Source organism: Vulpes vulpes, chromosome 4 (assembly GCF_048418805.1).
Source record: "Vulpes vulpes isolate BD-2025 chromosome 4, VulVul3, whole genome shotgun sequence".
In the NCBI taxonomy this organism is placed as follows: domain Eukaryota; kingdom Metazoa; phylum Chordata; class Mammalia; order Carnivora; family Canidae; genus Vulpes; species Vulpes vulpes.
In genome coordinates this window covers 65015778-65035154 of record NC_132783.1, presented here as the reverse complement: position 1 = coordinate 65035154, position 19377 = coordinate 65015778, and the positions used below count along the sequence as shown (strand labels likewise).

The window sequence follows — 19377 nt, the reverse complement described above, 5'->3', positions numbered from 1 at the left end:
TATGAACTTGGCCTGCCAAGACCTCTGTGATGCTTGTCCTAAATCCCTCCCCCCCTTCTCCATCACCCGGATCCTCGATGGTTGAGCCTCACAGATTCACCTGCAGTCTCCATGGTACGAAATCAGAGTAGTGGCTCCTGCACAGTGACCCATGATCCTGGGAGGGACTGATTTTTCCTCCTGGGTTCCCACTGGAGGAACCAGTTGCTCAGGGGAGACCTGTCTGCATGGTGTTGCTGGCCTGGGGTAGAGGCAACATGGGCAACATGTAGTCACTTCTTTTACCCTTGTAACACAACCAGTGTTAGTCTCTGTAGTCAGGGGTTGGGGGGCGGGGTGGTTCTTCAGTTTCAACTCCACATTGAATATTTTCAGTGGTGTCTTGTTCTGGAATAATTGTTAGTTGTTTTTCTTGGGTTGGGGAATGAAGTTAAGAACAACCTATGTCACTGTCTTAGTGACACCAGAAATCCCTTTCTCCTTTCCTAATGCCTTCCATCAGTTCTTGCACAAACATTTGAGTGGCCCCCTCCACACCTTGCATCCTGTAGGCAGTAGAGATGGGTCCTGTCCTCCTGGAGCTTATTCATACAGAGCAGGAAAACCTGAGACTAAAGAAATATGTGCCTAACGGCCTATCTGGGGAGAAAGCAAGTGTTACGGACAGGTGACCACCCATGAGTGACTGCCAGCATGCTGACCTGACCAGGGGTGAGGGCCAGAGGAGGCATCCTACAAGAAGTGACACAAGCCAAGGGTCAGAGACAGAGTAGAAAGGAACAGACAGATCAGAAAGAAAATGTGTTCCAGCAGAGGTGAAAGCACCAAAGGAAGACGAGCATGTCTGCAGGGAGGAGGCAGGTGGGTGATATACAGGGATTGGATCACCTGGGCCTGGAGGGCTGACACTTTAGAAAGACCCCTCTGTGGCAGTGAACAGTGAAGAGAGGATAGGATTTGGTGTCATGTGGCCACTTAAGACACTCTAGTAATAGGGCTGGCCAACGTGCATTGGAAAATGAACTGGAGTTGAATTCGAATAGACCCAAAGGAGACACCAGACTGTTTAAAACACATGTATGAGAGAGAATCAGCAGAATTTAATGAAAAACAACACTGGAAGAAAGAAGGTTTAAGCTACACTAGACTAGCAGTTGGCTCCATTGCACACTGCCAGGCCCAGGGTGCTTGGCACCTGACAGACCACAGATTGGCCTGGCATCAGTCTGAGAGCCCCGGTAGGCAGCTAGGATTAAAGAAATCTATTTTAGTTGATTTACCAATCCCCTTACTGATATGTCCTCAGACTCTGATGCTGCAGTTGCTGAACTGGGTGATCTAAAATTTTATTATCATTTATGCATCATTAAACATACCCAACAGTGTGCTGAAGCTGGCCTATACCATCCCCTTCCAATTCCTTATCTCCTCCCAATTTCAAGTTCAGTGACATCACATTGATAACTTGAAACCATCGTATTTACATCAAAGCAATGAAAAAATGCTGCCAATCAGGGCTTTTATTTTCATAACTGGTGTACCACTTCTCAGGATATGTAGTAAGCCATCTACATTGTACTGTTTGGCCTTCAAGGATTTGAACAAAGAGGCACATACAAGATTCTTCTTAAGACATTTCTTTGGAAAAAAAAAAAGACATTTCTTTGTATGTTTGTCATTAAAACCTCATCCTCTGTGGCTCTGACGAACCAGTTCCCTCAGGAAGCCTCCTGCTTGGTGACTGAAGAGACGTGGACAGAAGGTATGAATCCTACTGAGTTTGACTTCAGCTTCTAGGAATCTTTATGAAGGGGTGGATGTCCCAGTTCCAAGAAAGACAAAGTAATAATTAGGCTATAGAAAATCTTGCACTGTAGGGGAAGGGAGAATGGGTCCTTATTTTTTAATTATCTTCCCCATATTGGCACTTAGGGAAAATACACAGGGAGACAGGGAAAATATAAAAGTTTAGTTAAATGTTGGCAGGAGAACACTTGTTGGAAATCTGTAGTAGCCCTTAACTCTTGTAATTTGGCTGTGTGTAAGCAAGCACCCTTGATACTCAGCCACATAGGCAGCGTGCACTTCGCTGAGGGGCGGGGCTGGCAGTCACGTGGGCTGCCAGGCCAGCACCGGGGAGCCTCACCCAACCAACAAGTGAGCCCAGCAGTTGGCCCCCTGCATTCGGTCCCTGCAGTGCTGTGGAGTTCCCATTAATACAGGGTCCCATGTAATCATCCCCACCACCGTCCAAGGAAGTCAGGGCCATGCCCATGTCAGAGGCAGGAGCTGAAATGTCTAGATAGAAAGTGTAATCCTCATCTCTAGGAATTGAATGGGCTCTGAGGACAGATACTGCAATAATGTCAAAGCCTAAGGGCATGCATTAGCATGCCCAGTGCACTGAACATCTGGCAGGTAGGTGCACTGAACATCTGGCCTGAAAGGCTGTATGTAGTCATTTGTAAAACTGGGCCAGCTTCTTTCTATAACATTTTTAGTATATGTATACTTAAGAAAGATCAGTCCAAAAAAAAAAAAAGGAACAAAAGAAATAATTATAAAAGTCATCTATGGTACCACCAAACACAATTAACTACTAATATTTTTGGGCAAAACCCCATTATTGAATAATAGATCCCAATAGCTATACATGACCATAGTTCAGAACAAACGTTTTATCTTCGGTTTTAAGAAGCACATGAGTTTTTATTGAGCTATGACTAAGAAACCACACAACTCACCTACTTAAGGAGTACAACTCATTGTTTTTTAGTATATTCATAGAGCTGTGCAACCATCACCACAATTAATTTCAGAACATATTTATCACCCCAAAAAGAAACTCCATAGGCATTAGCTGCCACCCTCAATTGTCCCCTTCTCTCATCCTCTAGCAACCAGTAATCTACATTCTATCTCTATAGCTTTGTCTTTTGTGGATATTTTATGAAAATGGGATCATACAAGATGTATCCTTTTGGACCGATCGATGTATCTGGCACCTTTTACTTAGCATAATGTTTTCAACACTCATCAATGTCATAACATATATTAGTTTTTTGTTGTGGCTGAATAATTTTCCATTCAGTGGATATACCGTGTTGTCTGTATTCATTTATCAATCAATAGACATTTGGGATATTTTTGTGTGGGGCTATTATGAATAATGCTGCTATGAACATTCATGCACAAGTGCCCGTATATGTTTTTTGTTTCCCTTGGGTATTTACCTGGACAGAGAATTTCTGGGTCATAGTGCAAGCCTATATTTAACCTTTCGAGAAACTGCCAGACTGTTTTCCAAAGTGGTTGCACATGTTACAGTTCCTCCAGCACTATACGAATTTTTCTTCTCAGGTCTGTCCACATTCTCCCTAGTACTTGCTATTGGCCAACATTTTGGTTCTAGCCATCCTAGTGGGTGTAAAGTGGCATTTCATCGTGGTTTGATTTGTATTTCCCTTATGTCTTGTTGATGTTGTGTATTTTTTCAGGTGCTTACAAACCATTTGTGTATCTTCTTTGGAGAAATATCTGTTCAGGGCATTTGCTCATTTTTCCTCCATTTTTTAAAAGACTTTATTATTTGAGAGTAGTTTTGGTTTCGAACAAAATTGGGAGGAAGGTACAGAGATTTCCCTGGCCCCAAACATGCCTGGCCTTCACTATTACCAACATTGCTCACCAGAATGGCATTTTTAAAAAGATTTTATTTGTGTCCTTGGTGGGGGGGTGGCAGGGGGGAGAGGGAGAGGAAAAGGGAGAGGCAGATGGAGAGGAAAAAGCAGCTAAGCAGGGAGCCCAATGCAGGGCTTGATCCCAGGACTTCAAGATTGTGACCTGAACCAAAGACAGATGCTTAACTGAGCCACCCAGGCACCCCCAGAATGGTACATTTTCTTCAAGGATTAACCTATGTTGACACAACATCATCACCCACCCAAAGTCCACAGTTTACCTTAGGGCTCACTCTTGGTGCTATCATTCTGTGGTGTGGACAAATGTATAATGACATACATCCATCGTTATAACATGATACAGAGTATTTTTACTGCCCTAAAAATGCTCTGTTCTCTGCTTATTCATCTCTCCCCCTTTTTCTCCCATTCTTGCCCCTGATAATCAGTGATCCTTTCATGGTCTCTGTAGTTTTGCCTTTTCCAGAATGTCATATATTTAGAATCATATATTATGTATTTTTTCAGATCAGCTTCTTTCACTTAGGAATATGCGTTTAAGATTCCTCAATGCTGTTCATGGCTCGATAGCTATTTTTTAGCACTAAATAATATTCCATTGTATGGATGTACCACAAGTTCTTTATCTGTTCACCTACTGGTCCAAAGTTGTGGCAGTTATGAGTAAAGCTTCCATAAACATCCATGTGCAGGTTTTTGTATGGACATAACTTTTCACTTCCTCTGGCTAAATACCAGGGAGCACGATTTTCAATCATATGGTAAGAGTATGTTTAATTTTGTAAAGAAACTGCCAAACAGTCTTCCAAAGTGGCCATACCATTTTGCATTTCCAGAGCAATGAATGGCAGTTCCTACTGCTCCACATCCTCACCAGCATTTGGTATCGTAAGTGTTCCAGACTTGGCCATTCTAATGGGTATGCAGTGCTACTTCTTTGTTGTTTTAATTTCCATTTCCCTGGTGATATATGGTGTGGAGCATCTGATGTGTGCATTTGCCATCTGCAGATCTTTTCCAGTGAGGTGTTTCTATGACCATTGGCCCATTTAAAAATCACCTTTGCTGGACAGCCTGGGTGGCTCAGCAGTTAGGTGCCACCTTCAGCCCAGGGCCTGATCCTGGAGACCTGGGATCGAGTCCCATGTCGGGCTCCCTGCACAGAGCCTGCTTCTCCCTCTGCCTGTGTCTCTGCCTCTCTGTCTCTCTCTCTCTCTCTCTCTGTGTCTCTCATGGATAAATAAATAAATAAATAAATAAATAAATAAATAAATAAATAAATAAAATCTTAAGATAAAAATCACCTTTGCCTGTTTTTTTAATTGGGTTTTGTCTTTTTCTTACGGTCAGGGAGCTTTATATATTTTGGGAAGAAGTCCCTAATCATTTATATGACCTATAAATATTTTCTACCATTCTCCTTGTTGTCTTTTCACATTCCTATGGTGAGAAACATACAAGTTTGCTATGTTGCCTGTGCCCACTACCTTTGGGACAGAGCCATCACAGAGCCTAACCTAATGGAGTTAGAAGCACTCACACTGCCTTTTATTTCTTAAAGTTGAGGGGGTTTTTTGGTTTGTTTCCCTAGAGGCACAACAACTTCCTTTCCTAAAACCAAGGAGTCACTTTGAAGACACTGTAATTTTCCTGCATTTGGCCCAGAGTTTAAAAATGAAATTCAAGAAAGAGTGGCCTCTTTATTTCACTTTCTGAAGAATCTCTGAAACTCAGGCAGGTCCCATCGATCTGAAATGCTCCTGGCTTCAAAGCAGCTGCAGCTGTGAGATGGACCTTGTGACGAGGTCCTTGTGCACTCCTGGAAGTATATTTAGAATACTTCCAATTTTTTTTTAAGATTTCACTTATTTATTTGAGAGAGAGAACATGAGTAGAGGGAGGAACAGAGGCAGAGGGAAGAGACTCCCCACAGAGCAGGGAGCCTGATGCGGGACTCGATCCCAGGACCCTGGGATCATGAACCCAGGTGAAGGCAGATGCTCAACCAACTCAGCCACCCAAGTCCTCCTTGGATACTTCTATTTAGTGTTCCCAGATAGCCATATCTTTTTGTTTCTCATTGTCCTCTTAGTTCTATTTTTTCCTGGCCCTAAATAAAGGTGATGTACTAGGTGATTTCCAAAACTCTTTCCACCTTGCAGAGTCCATGCTCTTAAACAGTGTCTAGGCCCTCCTTTGCATGGGCATGTAGTTGTGTCGCCTGTAAGCCATATCCGAAGCCTACTAGCAAGCAGGATTGGACTGTCACCAGAATGCACCTCCCTCATGCCATAGCTGTGAATCCCAATGTGATTTGATCACCACTAACCAAATTCATAGAGAAGTTTCCTACAAATTAAAACATCTAGATGAAGACAGTTAGGCTTACCTATATCATTCCTAGGCAGAATTGTAGATAACTATTTTGCACTGAAAGTGGTTTTTTTAATCCTAGTTTATACTGACACCTTAGGTTTACATATTTGTTGTCTTCAGTTAGCTCCAAGGACAATTGAGTTGAACCCTTTGTGGTTTATTTCTCCCTTGTCATTAACAAATCAAATAATGCTTCAAGGGCCATGGGTGAAGGGTGCCTTAAATTCTGCAGATGTCACTGATGGAGACAGATTTTCAAGCTACATTCTTTGTGTCTTAGATGTTTTAGGTTATTACTGATCCCAAATTAGAATTCTGCTATCAATAGAGCATTTGATGCCAGCTCACTTTAAATAAGCAGTCAAGGTTAAAACAAAGATCGATGAGCTTGTATTGTGAGTATTTCCCATAAGCTAGCCTCCTCACAGAGCTGTCACCACGATTGGCCCTCTCCCCAGTGAGCAAGGAGTTCAGGACTTGAATGTATTATATGTACACAATGAGTATCTTTTGATGGTGTGTTTTTTGTCTTCTGTTTTCACTTTTGTAGTTTTGCAGAAAGAGTGGGCTTAGAATAGAGGGTAAGGTGTAGATAGAGGAAGCACACTTCAGGCAACAGATTGAATTGTGTCACATTTGGTTCATTTGAGCTTCCAGGAAGTAGAGAGAACATATCAGACCAAAGAAATCCTTGCTGAGAAGTATTTATATGAATACAAAACATGGAATTGGTGTGCAAAAATCCACTAATAAAAACTACGCCTAATCATTACCTGTGCCCTGAGGCTAGTAGCTGTGGTTGATGTGCGGACAGGCTTGGAAGCAGTGCATTGTGGGGCCGTTCTGTTTTTCCCGCCATCATGTCAGAGTGCGGGCCTCCCTCATGGGCTGGAGCCCTCTGGGTTTCAAACACCTGCCACTGCCAGGTGCCCGGGGCACCACAGAGCCAACCAGGACACAAGGAGATGGCAGTCCTCTCATCTAAGACAGATACTCTACACAATAGCCCTTTCATTCATGCGCACTCAAGGCAAGATCTAAAACTACATATAAGCAGGAGGGAAGAGAAAGATTAGACAAGATTTCACTGAGGTTGGAGCAAAGACAGAAGCATCCTAAGGAAGCAGTCTGAAGGGGAGGTGCTGGTCCTTGCCTCCCCCAGGGGGACTCTACCAACTCAAAGCTTTTGGGGCATGTCCCTTCACTCTTGCAGGAAGAAGCCAACACTGCTACTCATTCTCTCTTCTCTTTCTTTCATTACGGGCATCTTCTAAACATTTACACAGCAAGGATATAAGGATATTAAAAGGATGTGAGGAAACAAAATATTCAAAATATGGAAAACAGAACTGTATGTTCCTTTTGCTGTTGGAATAGACACTTCTATGAAGACAGAGGAAAAGTGGCTTTAAAAGCATGGGTCTAAATGACTTTTAGAAGAAAAGAAATTGTCTAAATATTTTAAGAGAAAAACCACTTACAGGATTATTTTATACATCCCTGTACATGAAGACTTTTCCTATTTTATTAGCATTTGTATCTGCTTACAACAGACACCTTTTCAGACCCTGTAAACTATGTTCAGGCGTCATTATTGGTGTCAACCCCATCTACCACCAAACTGAGCTTCGAAATGTTGATTAACTTCTCCTTTAGAGAAGTCTCAAGGAGAAAGTAAATGAATCCGTACTTTTGTGGTAGTTAGGAAAAAAACAAAAAATGGCAGCCTATTTAGGTTTTGTCTGAATATATATTATATATATGTGTGTGTGTGTGTGTGTGTGTGTATGTATGTGAATGATATGGCCTACATATAAAACAAACATGTAATATGTATAGAAATCATATTGGACATAAAGTGCATGCCTTGTTTTCTCTCCTTAGCATTTTCCCTATTATTGGAAACTCATTTTATTGGCTGCATTATACTCTCTTTTTTTTAATATTTTTTACTTATTTATTCATGAAAGACAGAGAGAGAGGCAGAGACATAGGCAGAGGGAGAAGTGGACTCCCCGTGGGGACCCTGATGCAAGACTTGATCCCAGGACTCTTAGGATCATGACCTGAGGCAAAGGCAGACGCTCAACCACTGAGCCACCCAGGTGCCCCTGCATTATACTCTTTTGTGTAAATACACAAAACTTTATTTTTCATTTTCCTGTTCCACTTCCCATTTGGTTGTTGCTAATTTTTCACTTATTCATAGTAAAACTTGGATGGACATCTTTTTTGATATATCTACGTTTACATCAGATTATTTCCTGAGGAAATTCTTAGAAATGGAAATAGTGTGTAATAGGCCATAAACACTTGTATTTTTTCAGAATTTCATATATATTGCAAACTTTCAAGAAGGGCCTATCAGTTTTACTCCCATCAGCAGTATGTGAAATTTCCAAGGATCATCATCTTCAAATCGAAATGGGGATTGATCAAAAAATCCCAACAACAAAGTTTGACTAGATCATTTCAAAAGGTTCCCATCAAACTGGAAAATAATTACGGGGTTGATGTGCTATGGCAAAGTCAGTCAAGCCTGGTTTTCTCAACAATGAGTGCTCTGGGCTGGTCACTCGGTGTCACATGGCCTCAGATGCCCCACTGAAGCACTGACAAGACCATCTTTGTCAAAGTGACAAGAAGCTAGTGTCAGAAGGTAGTTTTGGAATCCATGAGATAGAAATATTCTGACACCAGTAGGATAATTTTGGGGAAGAATCATGCATACATTTAATCCTTCAAACCTGACCAAGAGCTTTAGAGAATTCTTGGGACTTTTTCCCTTGCCCTACACTAGCCGGTCATTTTGGGGAAAGGCATGACTAATAGCTTCAATTAGGAGCAGGGTAGGTCAGACCTCTGGTTTCTCCTTGCTTTTGTCCAAAATTTGTGGGATCTCCTCTTTGAGCCCTATAGCAAAAGCAATCTTTGCCTTAAACAGAAGTTTTGTTTGCTTTTGGGAAAAAGAAAAAAAAAAAAAAGAGGTGTGTTCCTCATATCCAGTTAAATTGTAGAACATCTCTCTCCTCTGGCCCTACCCTTCCTTCCTCCAATGAGTACTGCTTTCCTGTGAACACCCATGCCTACACATGCCCAGTGTAGGTCAACTAATGTCTTGTGCAACACAAGGAAGAAGAGTGAGAATTCTCAAGGCTTATTTTTAGGAAGACACAATCGTTTCTCAGGAGTGTTTCGTATTTTTTTGGCCAACAGGGTCATCTGGTAACCCCTGACGTGCAGAATGTTTACTCTCACCCAGTGAGTTCCCAGAGAGTTATATGGGGACTTGGTCAGCTGTGCTGTGAGGTCATAATCTCAGTATGTCCCACATGGAATGTCGCTGGTCATTGTCCCTGAGCAAGAAGCACCCCTTGGGAGCAGAGAGTAAGCACTTAATTGAAGGCTTTCAGTGAAGTGGTGGCTGAGGGTGAGTCTAGGGGGCAGCTGGCACCAGGCCGCCTGCCATCACACTCTTGCTGGCCTCCGCCAGGGTCCCAGCTTTCTCTGAAGACAGCCCGTGGTGGCAGGAAACAGCCAGAAGCCAGAGGCAGTGCCTGAGGGCTTCTGATGACAGTAGTTTAGCCAAGAACCAGACCCACAAATGTGGGCAAGTTGGTCTGTTCTTGGGGCTAGGGGAGCAGAGTGCACCAGTATGCTAAGGATAGTCCCCTGTAGGGGCAAAGTAAGCCCCAACCAAGATTCAGGGAAACAAATCTGGCAGGAAGGAAGCTTTAGTCACTGGAATGCCAGAAGGCTTTCTTTCTAGTCCACATCAGCAGAAGACACTTTCTAGGAGGTTCTGAGTGACCAGAAGGACAATGAGCCTGGAACCTGGACTCTGTGAGCCATACAGGGTAGAGGAAGGAGAAGATGAGGGTATCCTGTGGATGGGGAGGCATAAAGAAGCTTCTGGGTCTAGGAAGATGTGGAAGGTAAGAGGTATGTTAAGAATTTTCAGGCACCTGTGTGACACTGTGTAACCACCCCACACACCCCTACAAGAAAACACATTACACAGTCTCCATGGTCCTTGGAGGCTTCTGGTGGTTTTAGATTACACGGAAGAGCAAAGCCAGGCCAGGCATCATGAGGACCCAGCTGTTTCCTAGATCCAGCCTACCTGGGGAATGAAGGACAATAGCCAGATTCTACGAGGAGGAAAGAACCCATGGGGATCAGGGTCACTGTGAAGAGTGGGGTACCCAGACAGGGTTTGTGCTGCCTAGAGCTCCAACAGATGGACAAGACTTTCCTAACTCCTGAAGGGGCTGATTCCAGGGCTAGTTCAGGAAGATGATCCTGACAGTACTTGCCCCCACAGACCTGCTGAATCTGCTTCTCTGGATTCAGCTTCTTGTCCACTTGTGCCACTGGCAAGTTCCTGCTTCTTTCTGCCTTAGTGATTTTCATTCATTCATTCATTCCTCCATCCATCCATCCATCTATCATTCAGCAGTGCTTTTTGAGGCCCTGTTCAGGGGCAAAGTCTTTTTTTTCTTTTTAATAATAAATTTATTTTTTATTGGTGTTCAATTTGCCATCATACAGAATAACACCCAGTGCCATCATACAGAACACACCCAGTGTATGATTTGCCATCATACAGAATAACACCCGTCAAGTGCCCCCCTCAGTGCCCATCACCCATTCACCCCCACCCCCCGCCCTCCTCCCCTTCCATCACCCCTAGTTTGTTTCCCAGAGTTAGGAGTCTTTGTGTTCTGTCTCCCTTTCTGATATTTCCTACCCCTTTCTTCTCCCTTCCTTTCTATTCCCTTTCACTATTATTTATATTCCAGGGGCAAAGTCCTGAACTGACAGTGCTTACAGGCCAGCAAGAAGCTGAAGCAAGTACACAGGTAACTCTAGGGCAGGACAGAGGTGATCACTGCCTTCAGAGAAGTGCAAAGAGCTCCCTGACTCCAAAGGAGGCCCTGCTCCCAGAGATCAGGATTTCTGAAACCCTATCTGCCTAACTTGGAACCTCTTTTGTCCTCCGTGAACATGACCCTTGCCTGCTGATCCTGGCCTGTCCTGTGCTTAGGAACTAAAGTGTAGAGCAGGCGCCTTCCCAAACCTATACATCTTTCTCATTTTCAAGCCAGTCTGATGGCCAATCCCCTTGATTCACCCTTGGAAACAAATACTAGCCAAGGGAGTCTGTTGCTGGCATTGACAAGGATCTGATGTAGGTCAGTATTCTAATTCCCACTCCACAGAGGAGAAAGAGCAGAGGAATCAGACTGGAGTCCAGCTGTGGTCGATGAATCATCCGGAACACAGCAAGCAGCTATTTCTGAACTAAATAGCATCAGATCTCTCTCCTCACCTTGAGTCCAGTGTCCTGGTCTCCAGAGCACTTCCTCTGGGATGAAGCCAGCGAGGGGCAGAAAGCCTTGAGCAGAATGGAGTTGACAAGCTTGGCTTTGTCACTGCTGTTCCCATGCAGGTACAAAGGGATAGTCTGGGAAGCAGTTGAAGCACACAATTCTAGGAAACTCCAGAATTCTAGGTTCTATGAACATGCCCCTTGCTTGCTTGCTTCCTTCCTCCCTCTTTTCCTCCCTCCCTTTGAAGCTTCAAGTCTTGAGCACTTGCTTTGTAAGCTGTGTATGGTGCTTGGCATCTGAAATGCAACAAACCAGAGCCCATCCCCATTAAAGAACCTAGTGGGAGAGTCTGGAAATAATGACTCTGTGTTCTGAGTGCTGCCTTTCTGCCAGGTGCGCTTCTGTTTAGGTTACATGTGTTACTTATCCTAATCTTTGCAACAATGCTGGAGGGTACCCGATACTATTATCTCCATTGTAAGGATAAAATGTTGAGCAGGGAGAGATTAAACAACTTGCCCAGATGAAACCACTGATTAAGCAGCGCCCCCTTTGCCTACTGATCCACAGTGTTGGAAGGGATCTGTGGAAGCTGGCCTGTTCATTTCCCAAAGTGGAAGAGAATGATCATTTCTTGAGTAACTTCTGGGGACCAGACATCATGTAGTTTCTCTATATTGATTATCTGTGTTGGCATCTAGGTAGGTCTCTGAAGATCACAGGAATGGGAGCCCCAGCCTACCCCTGGTGTCCTTCCTAGCCCTGCTGCTGTCTCAGGCAGCTGCCCTTTCTCAGCTCCCACCATTCCACCATGCCAAGGCCTGATCCTGCATAGGGCCACCCTGTGGTGTCTGCCACTGGACACAGGACAGGCTTTTGACTAGGATAGACAAAGGAAGTGAAGAGTCATCCCATTTCCATCTCTGTGCCTGTCTTTTTGTTCATCATGATCCTGACTCTGGGCTCAGAATGGCCACTACCTGTTGTCTGGTCACCATGGAGCAGTCATGGAGGTGCCTGGAGGGGCTGTGTCTGCAAAAGCAATCTTGACATTTCTTTCTAGCAAAAGAGGAAGAATCCTAGTGGGACACTGATGAGCCTGAGCTTGTCCTGGTGATGCACAATGCTGAAGAAGGAACATGTGAAGATGGGAAAGGCCACCAAGTGATCTAATGGTTCTTGTTTCCCTGAACTTACACATGGAGTTATTGAAAAAAAGTTATCAATTATTCCTGCCAGATCAGGGGAATGAGCTGCCCAATGCATGGAGTTAATTTCCCTCAATCGTTAGATCTTCTGTTCTATTGGAAATACCAATGCATGCTCTACTTTGAAAGCTTCTAATGCTACAGACTGATTTATTTGGGTAAAACTCCGTTTCTGGTTCCTGGAACTACTTTAAGTGATTATTTTTGAACATTGGTAACCACAAAAATAATTTGTTATTCTTACTATTTAATACTGTGAAGGACTATCAAATAGTGTTAATATTTCAGAGTAAATTAATTGAAGTGGTCTGTTTTCTGACTGTTGAAAACCTTAGCTGAGTTTTAAATTTTTTATTATTTATTTTGAAGAAGTAAAGCTCTCCACATAACTTAAAAAGAATGTAATTTTTAATTGTATTCTTCAAACCACATGCATTATGCCCCACAAGTGGATCATACTAAAACCAACTTACTTGATTACAATCTGCAGTTTTTTTGTTTTGTTTTTTTTTTTTTGCAATGAAAGAACAGAACAAGATAAATTGGAATGGAATGGAATGGAATGGAATGAATAGAATAGAATAGAATAGAATAGAATAGAATAGAATAGAATAGTTCATGCATGATAAGGGTAGTATTTATTAAATATTCAAATCAGTTATATATGTGTTTATATATATACAAAATATTTTTGCCAATTTTTAAATTGATATATAATCTACAAACAGTAAAATTCATCCTTGTTAGTGTGAAACTCTATGCATTTTAACAAAGATAAATTTATTTCTGACTATGTCAAAAAAGTGAGAAAACCACTTAAAGCAAGAGTCTACTTAACTAAATATTCATTAAAGGATACAATTCTTTTAATATCTTTGGAAGCAGTGATAACTGTCTTATCTTGGAAGATAATTTCATACACCTCAAATTTTAAAGCCAAATGAGACCTGAGAGATTGGTCAGTCAATGATTTTCAAAACGTTCTTTTTACAGTGATAACTTTTTTATAAACTAAATCTAACATGGAACCCCAACATATAAAAGTAGAATTGACTTGCACAGAGACCATGAAAAACAGTTTGAAAACTCCGAATGAGGTCTGTCTTGTGCCCAAGCTGGGAAACTGAGGCCAGAATAGGCTGAGTGACCCCTCAGTGTTGGCCACTCTTTTTGGCAGAGCTGGAGCTCAAACCCAAGGTGTTGTTGGCTGTTATTCAGGGCTTTTTCATGTCTCTTGGACTCAAGAGAATCATGAGTATTACTTAACTCCACCAAGGGGATTGGGTGGATACCTTTTTGGAATAGTGCAGTGTGTCTGTAGATACTCACATACATTACAGAAGAAAGGATAGGCTAATGATCACCATGGACAGCAGAAGTATGACTCAGTCCAAGAAGACCAGAACAGGTTGTTTGGGCAACATAAATTATTTAGGGAAGCTAGAGCCTGAATATAGAGCCAGGCCTGGGAGCCTAGTACCAGAAAGAAAAGTCATAAGCCTCCAGAACCTGAGGAATCAGCCAAAGCCTTAGAGCTACCCACTTCCTGATGATTCATCCCTGGGTTGTCTGCCTCTCTCTTCCTAAAGGGCCATGATGAGGCCCCCACCTGAAGTTGCAATTTAAATGTAGCCTCTTGGTCATACATCATACGAGAAACTGACTGATTTGTCTTCTTTCTTATCTGGGACTCCTCTTTCACTTCCTTACTCTTTGGTTTGTGAGTGGGAAGTGGGGGGCAGGCAAAGAGGCTGTTGTGGGCAGGTCAGGGAATATAACACTCATACTCATGGTATGTAAGTTCTGCATCGTAGGCTTATTACTCTCTGTATCTATTCAGTGAACTTGCTTCAGTGTTTGGACCATAATGCTTTAAGAACACAAAACCCACCAATTCTTTAGGAGCCTGCTATACCAAAATGCCACAAATTGCCATTAAATATCCTACCTCCCCAATGTCATCGATGCAAAGAGAAAAAGAAAGCAAAGAGGGGGGTTAGTGACAAAGAACATTCTTCTATCACAGCAGATACCATGTCATGTACAGCTGAGAAATGCCGTATTTGATGAGCAAACCATTGTACCATACCTTTTAAGAAGATGACATTAATGAATATGACCTTGAAAAAGTCACCCCAGTTCCTCTTTTCAGATAAACTCCTAGACAAGTATCTACCAAATGACATCATTCAGTTACTAGCCCACCAACATTCTCCAAAAAGGAACAGGGTCAAGTGAACCATCCTCTTGCCTACTATATATACAGGGTTGTTTCCATTGATACTTAGGGATCATCTCTCTCTCTTTCTTAAGATTATTTATTTATTTATTCATTTATTTATTCATGAGAGATACCAAGAGAGAGGCAGAGACATAAGCAGAGAGAAAGATAGTCTCCCCACAGGGAGCCTGATATAGGACTTGATCCTGGGACTCTGGGATCATGACCTAAGCCAAAGACAGATGCTCAACTACTGAGCCACCCAGGTACCCTCATGTCTCTGTCTTTATTGAAAGCATTATTAGCAACGTTTTTTGTGTGTGTAATTTGAGATTTGAGTTTTTAAGTGAGGAACTTCTGTGATTTTCTAGGTATTCCTGAGTTAGATTAGGGTAGCCTCACTCTAACATAGTGTTTTAAATTATTGGACTTCTCAAAATACTGGTGTCTGATCATATTCCGGCACACAGTTAACATTCTAGAGTAATTTTCTTTATGTGAGTTTTTAACTATGCAGCCTCATCACACTCAATCCCAACAAAGGTGTACACTGAAAGTATCACTTCTCATAGGTTAAGCAGCAGGGACTCCTGTTTTAAAAAGGACTATAGGGAATATTGGTGGGGGGAGGGGAGATTTTTTTGGCTGAAACAGCAAGTGTGAGCTGATTGAGTTGAGTGTAGAGGACAAGAAACAGGGACAGCTGGGTGGCTCAGTACTTACACATCTGCTTTTGGCTCAGGGAGTGATCCTGGGGTCCTAGGATAGAGTCCTGCATCGAGTTCCCTGAAGAAAGCCTGCTTCTCCATCTGCCTATGTCTCTGCCTCTCTCTGTGTGTCTCTCATAAATAAATAAATAAATAAATAAATAAATAAATAAATAAATAAATAAAATCTTTTAAAAAAAAGAAGAAGAAAACAAGAAACAGCATTCAGTTCTTAAAATTAAGGAGAGGAAGTTGAGATAACAATAAGTACCTCCTCTTTGATAAGCAGAAGTTGACAGACACAAGGAAGTGATGTCCTCTCAGGTATCAGAACGTTCTGGGGTGTCCTGTAGGGGGAAATGGGTTGAGGTATAATTACTTAAAGAGTGAAGTCAATGACAGGAGTATTTAACAATATTTAATCATCTATTTAACTTACACACAACGTTGCAATAAATGGAAAGCAGGTATATATAAAAAAAAAAAGACAAATATTTATTGGGCACTTTTATTGTGAGTTTCCCAGTAGAATGTGGGCAGGTAATTTGAAGTGCTGGAAGTGTTTGCTTTGGCAGCACATAGGCTAAAAATTGAAGTGTTGGGGAGACTCAGACTCTAGGAGGTACAAGAGCATGGTGAAATCAATCAAAACCATGTTCAAGTGAAAGGAAATGGATTATGGATTATTTGACTGGTATCTCCCACCTGAACTGGAATAGGTAAGTGGGATGTTTGCATTTTGCATCTATAACGTAAGAGAATTGCATGGCAGGTTTTTGTAAGTGTATTTAGTGAGTTAGGTTTTTTGATTCATTCAGGCTGGGATTTGAATCCCTGGTTGGCCAGTTACTCAGTCTATGATCTGGGACATTTTATATGACTCCTCTTAGCCTCAGGTTCCCCATCTATAAAACAAGGTAGCCAGGATCTCACAGACCTTTGTTAAGTGAATAATCAAATGACTTCTATAAAATAAATCAACATGGAACTTGATGCATACTAAGTACTCAGCAAATAGGTATTGTTCTCTGTGGTATCTGTTTTAGTTACTGTTTATATAATAAATGTTGATTGATGAACTTGGTGAAATATGTTGTATTACAAAGGTCCTCTTTATATAAGATGAAATTCTTTTCGCTAGGCTTTATTTTTTTTTAATTAAAAAAAATTTTTTTTTACAAAGAAGGGAATAGCTTCTTGATTTAAAGTGTCATTTCTAGGGGTCTTGGGACAAGTTCCTTGTGAGAGGCAGATAATGTAGAGGCTACCACTAGAGGGCTCCGAAGAGACCCTAACATCCTTCCCTTGGCTACAGTGATGAAGAGGAAGCAACTTTGAGAAGCCCTGGGCTTTCAGAAACCAGGGGCCATTCTGTTCATCGTGGATGTTCAAGAGGGCAAGTAATAACAAGCCAACTTGCCACTCCTGCCAGGCACCTAGGGGGATGCCGGTGGATGTCACCAGAACCTATTGCTCTACTGTCACTCTTTGCCTCTACCACTCCACTGATTACCCTTCTGGGGGTCGAGAATTGCATTGTGCAATAGAATATCAACTTTGAGACAGGAAACCAAGTAGAGTGGAAGTTTCTCAAACTGGGTAAGGATGTAACAAAAACAAAACCCATCTTGAATGACCACTGAATCTTCAGTTTCCCAGAGGAGGCTGGGACCCAAACTGATGTCTGGGCAGGGATGAGTAATATGTCCATAAAGCCTTGTAGACTTCTGGGACTGCACAAGCCCTGTGCCTCCTACCTGCAGGGTGGTGGCAGGGCACCTTTAACGAAGCATTATCATTGGGTAAATGCCCTGGGACTTGGTCATTTAAGGATCACTCCGGCCAGTGATGCAATAGGGATGTCATTGGTTTTTTAGCACGCATCATTGGCCAGTAGCTTGCCGTTGGGTCTGGGTGGGAGCACTGAGACTAGTGCCTACAGAGGAAGTGCCAGACTGGGCTGAGGCTGTACCTGGGAGCTGGGCAGAAATGACATTTTCTCCACCTCCAGGGAGCTGGATCTTGCCGGACCAGGCAGCGGAGGCAGGAACAGAAATCTCAAGCTTTGGTTTTCTTGTTGCCCCACATTGCCGTATGGACTCTGCATCTCCTCCGCTCCCCTCCCCCCAAATCGTTGCCCACTGAAGCCAGACAAAATAATGTGCTCCCCCATCTCTTTCAAAAAAGTGGAACGCAAGTCACGGGAAGCTTTGCTTTTCCTCTGACTTCTTCCTGTAAACCACAGTTCAGGACTTGGTGCAGGAAGAGTCAGCTCTCAAACCGAAGCCGACCTTGCTTTTTAACCTCCTGAGACACCGGGGCCAAGTTCTCCGCTGTCCCCTCCCCTGGGCGGGGGGGTGTGGTGCGGGCCGAGCTGACCGGGGGCCCGGGCCGGGGCCGGGGGCGGGGGCGGGGGGCCGGGGGCAGCGGCCGGGACCGGGCCAGGAGCGGGGCGGGCCCGGGGGCTGCGGGGCTGCGGGGCTGCGGGGCTGCGGGGCCGCGGGGCTGCGGGGCTGGGCGGCCGGGGCGGGGGGCGGAGCAGGTGAGCCCGGGGTGGGCGTGGGGAGCGCACTTGGTACGTGACGTTGGAGCTGGCAGCCACGGCCGAGGCAGGAGCTGTGGGCGTGCGTGCAGAGTGGCTGCGCGGCCGGGAAGATGCGCTCGGAGGGGCGGCCGCCGCAGTGAGCCGCGGCGACGGGAGCCGGCCGGCAGCCCGGGGCAGGGCCTGAGCGCCCGGCCGCTCGCGCTCTTCCGCGGCCGAGGCCGCCGGGACCGACCCGAGAGGCGCGCCCGGCCGGCCCCAGGATGTAGGCGATCGCGGCGGCGCTCCTGCAGGCGGACGGCTCATCATGAAGAAGCACTCGGCCCGGGTGGCCCCGCTCAGCGCCTGCAACAGTCCGGTCCTTACCCTCACCAAAGTGGAAGGTAACGGCCGGGGCGGCGGGGGCTGGCAAGAGGTCTCTGCACCCCGGCGGGGGGCCGCCACCCTGCGCGGGCTGCCTGGCCGTGGGTGCTGCTCGCTCCCCAGGAACAGCCGCCCGCAGTGCAGCGCCCCATGCTGCCTCTGGGGGCGGGGGGGGGGGGGCAGCTCCGTAGCTCCCGGCCGGGCTGTCCCCGTGCTGTCGGGACACAGGGCTGGCCCCTTCCTGCGTGGCCCCGAGCGCATCTGGCAGCCACAGTGGCAGCGGGGGTCTGAGCTCCTGCCCATCCTGTCCTGAGGCACCTGCCAGCTGGGGCCCGAGGAGGGGTCTTGCAGACACTAACCAGTGCTCTCCAGCACCCCCACCACACATGCACAGCCGTGCACACACACACACACACACCACTTGAATCCCCTGGGTTTGAAGCAACCCCTCCAATCGCACCCCCACCCCCAGGCAGACCAGAGGTATTGCTCCGCGGGTGGAGGCAGGAGATACTGCCGGAGGCCAGGTCCTCTCTCCAGCCCCTCAAGCCTACCAGCCCACCAGCAATGTGACTGCCCAGCAACCTGGGAATGGGCCGGCGAGCAGGTGAGCGAGAAGCCACCAACAGCCTGTAAACAGGTCCTTTCTGGGACTCAGGGGAAAGACACAGACACTCGGACAAGGCTGTCATTCTGTGGTAGTAAAGGAGACCTTCCTTTCTGAAGGGGGCGCAGGGGGTTTGCAGAGACAGAGCACTCTTAGTCCTGAACTGCTTCTAACAGGAGATGGGATGACCAGTCTCTGTAGAGCTGGCCAGTTTGGCCAAGCCAGGGCTGGGAAGGAGCCACCAGCCAGTGGGGTGGCTGGGGAGGCAGACCCCCTCCATTCCAGACCCTCTTACCCTGAACTTACAGAGCCCAGGGCA

General features: G+C 44.8%; 1 protein-coding gene across 5 annotated transcripts in view; it reads left to right on the top strand.

Moving 5' to 3' along the window:
• Positions 1 to 19377, top strand: part of SLC35F3 (solute carrier family 35 member F3) — a 442027-nt gene that overhangs the window by 249725 nt on the left and 172925 nt on the right. The window contains exon 1 of one of the 5 annotated variants that reach the window (XM_026008708.2): positions 18117 to 18471. The exons of the other annotated variants lie outside the window; for them this stretch is intronic. Within the exon in view, the coding sequence (XP_025864493.1) occupies positions 18396 to 18471 (76 nt within the window). The 5' untranslated portion in view covers positions 18117 to 18395. Of the gene's footprint in view, positions 1 to 18116; positions 18472 to 19377 lie in introns of those variants that run through there. 5 annotated transcript variants of the gene reach the window in all.